The sequence below is a fragment of the Oncorhynchus mykiss genome, chromosome 12, assembly GCF_013265735.2.
Source record: "Oncorhynchus mykiss isolate Arlee chromosome 12, USDA_OmykA_1.1, whole genome shotgun sequence".
NCBI classification, from domain to species: domain Eukaryota; kingdom Metazoa; phylum Chordata; class Actinopteri; order Salmoniformes; family Salmonidae; genus Oncorhynchus; species Oncorhynchus mykiss.
In genome coordinates, this window is record NC_048576.1 from 92080882 (window position 1) to 92088545 (window position 7664).

Below are 7664 nucleotides of genomic sequence, written 5' to 3' on the forward strand. Positions count from 1 at the left end.
TCTAGTGGAGGAATAATAGACATGGTTCATGAGGGCTTTTAGAGGAGGGTAAGTACTACACAGAGAAACACAGTAGACCTAGATAGACATGGTTCATGAGGGCTTTTAGAGGAGGGTAAGTACTACACAGAGAACCACAGTAGACCTAGATAGACATCAGATCTTTGAATCTGTCCTATTGTGGTGTCTGTGAGAGCATGGGCAGCAGCATTGAGGCCATCTCCATTTTGAAGTAGTCAATTTTCTTCTTCTACTATTTCTATGAGTTGGCAAACAAACTGAAAGGGTGCATCCTGCCACATGCAGTGTGTGGTTTGAACAGGTATAAAGGCAAGGTTGGAGATTTACTACCACCTGCAGTTATGGACATTTTTGCTCAGAACTATAATTCATTGGATGATCCCTCCTGATGACCCGATTGGAATTATGTTATCCTTCCTTAACCCATATTAAGTCCCACCCACCCAGTAGACAACTTCAAAATGGTGACAGTCTTCAATGGCGTTAGCCATGGCAAAACTGGCTTTTGGGCACAAGAGACCTCTAGCTATTTCTATGGGAAGAACTAGCCGCCATTTGGGGGAAAAAACATCATCCACATCCCTGCATGTTCAAATGCCTTTATTCAAGTGCAAGCAGAGATGTTATAGTTTTTGATTAATACTTACATAAGAGCAGTGCTACATGTTGATATGCTTTCAGCAAATCAACAAAGGGTTATGATCAAATCAGTCACATATTTCTAAAACCACATTACCATAATTTCAAACTCTTGAATAAAAGAAATTAGCAATTGATTGGCAATGGGACATCATTATTAGATTTGTGGATGTGTGTTAGGAGCGTTGTTGCATCTGTGCCAGGCAGTGCTATCAGATGTATTCTGGTCTCACCACAAAGCGAAAGTCATACTGGCCTTCAGGACAGGGGTAGGACAGGGCCAGACTGCTGTTAGTAGGGATCTGGGCCATGTTGTTCTTGAAGTCCTGGACGTGAAAGACATACCTGCCCTCACATGTTAGGAGCAGTCGGTTGCTGAAGTGAACACTGTTGGTCTGGTTTTGTCTGAGGCTGCTTTGGAGAGAGAGACTGGCAGTGGGGAAGGAAATACACCTGGAATATTCTCGTTGGTTCTTAAAGACTCTTGCTGACCAACTGATGGGGTTGGTTTCCTTGGTCTGGTAAATCACACTATTGTGGTTTGGTGTTGTGAATGACTTGCCATATTCTGGCGTGGGGTAATAAGGTTGGTAGTTATTGTAGCGCCTGTTGTAATCATATCGCATATCTTGGCGTGGTGGCTCTTTGTTGGTTGAGTTGATGGTGACACTCCATGGCTCAGCAGTGTAGATCCTGGGATGGTAATCATGCTCTTCTTCACTCTCACTGCTTTTGTGCTTCCTCAGAGTGTCGAACGACAAGGCGTTGAACTGGAAGCCTCTGAGCATGCTGACACGATAGAGCTTCTCGTGGCTCCTGTAGAGCTCTGAGGTGAACTGCAGATCGTAGAGCTTCTTGGCAGGGATCATCGGGAAGCGGATGTGGCCTAACAGGGTCGCCTGGCTCTCGGTGCCGGTCAAGTCACCCTTCTCTATGATCCAACCCTCCAGAGCTTGCAGGAGGAACCCCTCGTCCGGTACCACGAGGTCAGACCGCGCCAAGAGGGCCATTAGGAAGTCTGTGGAGAGGTCGCTCCAGGCCGGGGAATTGATCAGAGCCTCGCAGTTCCAGGCCAGGTACTGGAGGCAGTTCTCCTGAAGCAGCAGGTCCCCAGTCTGGACGGAGTACTGGTACAGGGAGACCTGGGTGTAGAAGGAGGGGTCCTCAGGGAGGAGTACGGTGAAGAGCCTGCCGGTGTCCTGCATCAGCCGTTTCACCCCAAACTTTGAGGCCAGCTTGTGGAGGCACTGGGCAGAGGAAACGGTCACGTCGATCTTGCGGGTGTAAAGGTACCTAGAGAACCAGAGCAAGGACATTTAAATAAATTCACTTGTATTCAAACATGTTTAGGAGATACCATAGCTAAAAAGGAACTTCAGCAAGTGGTGTTGGACCTAGAGAAAAACTGTGCTTTAAGTAAGGCACCCTGGATCTACACAATTGATGCAAGGAGACGTGGATTCATCTCGACAGACTACATTTGAGGTCTAAAATCATCTGACACATTTGTATTCTTGTGTATGTATTTAACCAATAAACATAAAGTGTATCTAAATAGCACCTGTTAAGGGTCACAGACTAGTACCTGATGAAGCTGGTGACACAGGGGCTGCAGGCTTGACTCATCTCTAGGGAGAGGTTACTGGACCCGTTGGTGATGTTGAAGTGTGGGTAGAGAGAGAGGATCAGTTTGTGGGTGCAGATGTTCCTCTCCTCCACTTCCAACTTCCCCTCCCCATCTCTGTTTCCTGTGGGGCTCTGGACTGTGATGAGGAAGTCACAGTCATCCCCACGGTCAAACAGCTCGCCCAGGTCATCTGACAGGCCCAGACTGTGGTCCAGGAAATGTGCTGTGTCACTGGTCAAATCTGTGCCTGTACAGTATGAGGAATACATGTGATTAGGACTGTACATGATGAGTAGGAATACGTAGGGCTGATAGTGTGTATTTTAGTTTTGGTGAAGTTTAACAACATGTATTCATTCATCCCTTTATTTAACCAGGAAAATAACCTTGTGTAGTTGTTATGGGTTAAAATGTCTGTTTCTTCCATAACCTTTGGTCAGACCGGAGCTGCAGACACACAGAGTGAATCTGAAATGTATTTTACTCAATTCCTTGAATCCTCTCAAATCACCTAAAAACATCAGAGGGAATCAGGGAGAGCATTGGATCTTATCCACCAATGCTCTCCTCACTTCTCTCTGATGTTTTCCCACGGAGGCGTGGAGACTTTTCAGAAGGAGACGAGAAGAGAGGAGCCAAGGAATCAGGGGAAACACTATTGAGATTCACCCACAGTGTAGTAGTGTACCTTTCTCACAAACGACCCCTGCGTCCTCCTTGTGGGAACAGTCGGTCAACGACCAGCCCTTGAAAGAACAGCTGGACAGGGACTTCTCGGTTCCTTTGCAGTCCATATCATCCAACCAGATTGAACCCGACCCTTGGATACACAACAGAGGATAAACAAGGAGCAAGCAAAATCATGTGCAGAAATAAGAAAAATATTATATTGTGGTGTATTAAAGTAAGTTAGTTGACTCTTTCTGCTGGTGCTGCCTGCCATTCACACAAATCACTACCTATTTGAACTTGCTCCCTCCAAGAATCCCAAATTCCTTGTCGTCATATTGCTAACGCTTATTCAATCCTCTCATACTTTTACAAAAGTGTTCCTTATTGCACAAGATCTGATAGTGCCTACCCATTTGACTCTGTGTTGCACTGTTTTATTCTTCCATGTTGTGCCTAGTGAATACGACCCAGGTATCCCCTCCCTGTTTCAGTCCATTTTCTTCCATGTTGTGCCTAGTGAATACGACCCAGGTATCCCCTCCCTGTTTCAGTCCATTTTCTTCCATGTTGTGCCTAGTGAATACGACCCAGGTATCCCCTCCCTGTTTCAGTCCATTTTCTTCCATGTTGTGCCTAATGAACATGACCCTTGTAAGATACTCACCCTCTCCATAAGTCCCTCCAGTGACAGCAGATACAACGCCAGGGAACTTCAGCTGACGGCACACCACCTGAGCCTCGGCCAGGTCCCAGCCATCATCACAGACGGTCCCCCATTTCCCCTCGTGGTACACCTCCACTCGACCCTCTGAGTCATGCTTACCCCCCACCAGCCTCACCTCGCCCTCCTGTGTGGGCTCTGTCGAGGACTTACCTGTGAGCACAGAGAGGGTGAGGATTTAAGTTAGTCAGTTTAAAAATTGGACTGATGAGCTTCAACTGACAACGGATTTATGCAACTTTGCTGTTTGCTTAAATTTCTATTAGGCGGCAGTACAAAGCATGAACCAACTTGTTTGTGTTTTGCAAACAGGAACTTGAGGAGAACACTACATGATTGGCCTATTGTCTCGGGGGGTAGGTTCCTTGTCCCTTGTCAATCTTTGGCTTATTGGTGAATTCAGCAGTCAGACAAAATCTTCTTTAAGTAAATCAATCAAACCTTTATTTAATGCAATTGCAGACAGAAGTTGACAACGAAAACACAGCACGCATGTTTGAGAGTAAGTTCTGCACCCCACTTAAGGGCGCAGCTGATTTTATTCATGTGATCACTCCCTAGTGGTATGATCACCTACATCAATGTCTGTGTGTATCAATAAGCTGAGGTTACCTTATAAGGCAACCTAGTACAGTAGCTTCTCTGAATTTATTAGAATTGTCCACTGTCACACAAGATCAAAATGTCAAAACCAGACAGTGGTTACTTCTCTTTATCTAGTTTCGGTCTGGCTCAGACCCAGCCTGCAAGCCCACTCTCACAACAGCCAGGGCTTAACCACAAAGACTAATATAGATGCTTTTGCACAGAGTTTTTAGACACATAGCAACAGTATCTATTATAAGGCCTGCAGCAAAACATAGGAATCTTAAGGTCCACTTAATCAATAATGGGGAGGGTCTTTGGGACCCAACCCCTACACTATTCCTGATTCCTTGTAAAGTCTACTGTAAAAACATCAGGTCATTGTCCTACTAACAATGTCATTCACAAACAAACGTGTGTTGCAGTAATTGTGACAGGAATTTGAGGAGTACACTACTTGAATGGCCGATGCCTGATTCATTGGAAAGTCTACTATAAAAACATCAGGTCATTGACATTCTCAAACTAACATGACTTAGTTGTGATGAAGTGATGGGAGAATATCAGATTTCATTGTCCAACTGAACTTACCCTGGTCTCAGATCTGTTTGTGTTGTATGACCATGGCCTTTGGCATGACAATGGCGGTAGGAGTTGACAACACAGTACAAACCAGGCTAAATGGAACTCACCGAATAGATTCCATGTTGCAGAGTCCAGTCCAGGGACACGGAGAAGTAACAGCAGCCACAGAGCGATTCCACGACTCTGCATTTTCACCAACTAGCTTGGACAACTGACAAACAGACAAGCAATAGAACAATAGGAACATTTGCCATCCTGAGTGGCTCAGCGGTCTAAGGCACTGCATCGCAGTGTTCGATCCCTGGCTGTATCCCAACCTGCTGTGATTGGGAATCCCATAGGGTGGCGCCGTCGGGGTTTGGCCGGTGTAGGCCGTCATTGTAAATAAGAATTTGTTCTTAAAAACTCACTTGCCCAGTTAAATAAAGGTAAATAAATCAAAAATAAATTCTGCATGGAAAGAGCGTGCCAAAATTCCTCCACAGCAACGTGAGAGACTGATCAAAAACTACAGGAAGCGTTTGGTTGGAGTCATTGCAGGTAAAGGTTATTATTTTTCCACACAGGGGCATTGCTTTTGTTTATTAAATAAATAAAATAAGTATGTAATTATTGGGTTACTTGTTCACTCAGTTTCCCTTTATTTAATATTGGGTTATAGTTGAAGATTATAAAAAATATATATGCAAAAGTAGAGAATGCTTTTTCACAGCACTGTATATGAAGTGTGACTGGATCATGACATTTAACCGTGGATGTACGGAGAAAATGCCCTCCTTTTCCTGTTGTCACTTCTGTTGGTCCCCTCACGTAGGGGTTCGTACTCTCTGATTGGCTCCAAGTCAAGTTGTTTGACACTGACGAGATTTGCAAAAGTTGTTTTGACACTGACTGACAATCATTGCGATTCGACAAGTAGAAACGTCAGGTTCGTCGCTACCGGGTCGACACGGTAGGTATCGCTTTTGTTCTAGCAAGAGAAGGAGCGGCCTCCCACAGTGAGATTCTCAGTGTTTCATGGTGAAATATGCCCACCTCACAACGTCCATGAGCAACACCATTGGCATAAAGCTTTAATGTCTAAAGTTAGCGTTATATATTATACCATATTCCCCAACAATAACAACCACCATTATTAGTTTTAGCTGATGCAATACATGTTTAGCTGAGTTTTAGCTGATACAATACATGTTTAGCTGAGTTTTAGCTGATACAATACATGTTTAGCTGAGTTTTAGCTGATACATTACATTTAGCTGAATTACAATTACATGACATTTTTTTTGTACTAAAGTAGCATAATTATATTCTACACAAATACATGTAGTGCTGTATCTGCTAAAAATCTACTGCTTCATGTCAAATACCTGCGTTCAATAAGACAACTGAGTCATACAGTCTACAATGCACTGTGCTATTCCACTCCATACATTGTATTGATAAGAAATCATATCACATTTAGTTGATTTTTAACGCAGTCCATTTTCAATACATAAAGTAAATGTATGTGTACAAGAGACTATCAAGTATATCTACTACAATCAAACAGTATTGTTTATGCATCACTGAGGACAATAGTTAATTAGACGTTTCCAGAGATGACATTCTGATTCTCAAACGTCTTACCTCTTGTGTCTTGCTGTGTCGTGGTTCTTTAACAACCCTTATGAAATTATACCGTTTATAGAGCCACAGGGGTGGAAGTAGTTGCTAATGTAATGGAAACTGCACTTCTCCAAATGGATTCTCTATGTTTCATTTCCTGTGAAATCAAAGGGGGTCTGGTTAGCATTTCTTGTCGTGAATCTTGCCCTGGAGGCAGCTGGGCATAAAAGTCATAATCATAAAATAGTCATAAAGTCATAAAATAAAGATTTGAAACCTAACCCTAACCTTAAACCTAACTTTAACCTCACTGCTAAATTTAATGCCGAACCTTAAAGCACTTTTTTCCATTCATTTTTAGATATAGCCAAACTCTTTGGACTTTGCAGCAGGGACATCTAGCGCAAATCGCTCAGTTCTGCCTTGAGGGCAAGATTCATGACAATTAACGTTAACCTGATCACAAAGGGACTGGTTGCACAGGTTGTGTGAGTGAGCAAGTCATAACATGTGACAAAATAAGCGAGTATTGTTGTTATGGGATTTTTATGAATAATGACTAAATGATGTATACATTTAGCTTAGAATTATAACTAAACAGAATACTACTCTGTTACTGTATGAATGTATGAATCTTATTATAATCATAATACTAAATATAAGGTGTGTAGTTTTAGTCAAGAATTAGAACAAGGACTTTCTGTTCCTTGTTAGAAACGAATGGAGCTATCGTCAGACCGGCTGTAATACTGTGTTCCTTACAGGACATTCTGTCCCCACCCAGGGAGGGGAGAGACCTTGGGCTTGTAGTAGATTGTTTAACAGGTGGCAGACAATGTGAGAAGGCTTGTGAACAATACTGCCATTGTATCTGAGAGGAGGAGGGACATTTATGACGAAATGTGAGGTATATGAACCAATCTACATGGTATTATGACCAGAGCTCTCGGGAATAAACGCTATTGATTAGTATTGAGACTGATCTTTGTCTATTTTATGCAAATAAGAAACTTACAAATTCTTAGAAACTGACAAAGTGTTTTGCTTTGTTAAAATTGAATTGGTTAATGAACTTATAGGAATTAAATTCCTCCAACAATTGTGTAGAAAATCATTTTACCATCTAAACCTAAAGGTGAATTGTCTTCCAGAAGAAAAAATATTGTATTTTCAAAAGTAAAAGCCGCAAAAACTAAAGCATAGAAATAA

The 7664-nt window shown here is 42.7% G+C and overlaps 1 protein-coding gene across 1 annotated transcript; it reads right to left on the reverse strand.

Annotated features, from left to right (window-relative positions):
• Nucleotides 1-604: 604 nt before the first annotated feature.
• LOC110513965 (galectin-3-binding protein A-like) lies at nt 605-6633 on the reverse strand. Its single transcript, XM_036939182.1, has 6 exons — nt 6477-6633; nt 4958-5061; nt 3624-3833; nt 2976-3107; nt 2246-2534; nt 605-1953 (listed from the first exon to the last, which is right to left on the reverse strand). Exons 2-6 carry the CDS (start codon nt 5037-5039, stop codon nt 873-875), a joined length of 1794 nt encoding a protein of 597 aa, XP_036795077.1. The 5' UTR covers nt 5040-5061; nt 6477-6633; the 3' UTR covers nt 605-872.
• Nucleotides 6634-7664: the final 1031 nt, after the last annotated feature.

Excerpts from the sequence above, each read along its gene's own strand:
- LOC110513965 (XM_036939182.1), bottom strand. The coding sequence starts at position 5,039 with ATGCAGAGTCGTGGAATCGCTCTGTGGCTGCTGTTACTTCTCCGTGTC. Across the intron at positions 3,108-3,623 it reads TGGAGGGACTTATGGAGAGG|GGTCGGGTTCAATCTGGTTG; the intron begins GTGAGTATCTTA and ends TGTGTATCCAAG. Across the intron at positions 2,535-2,975 it reads AGGGGTCGTTTGTGAGAAAG|GCACAGATTTGACCAGTGAC; the intron begins GTACACTACTAC and ends CATACTGTACAG.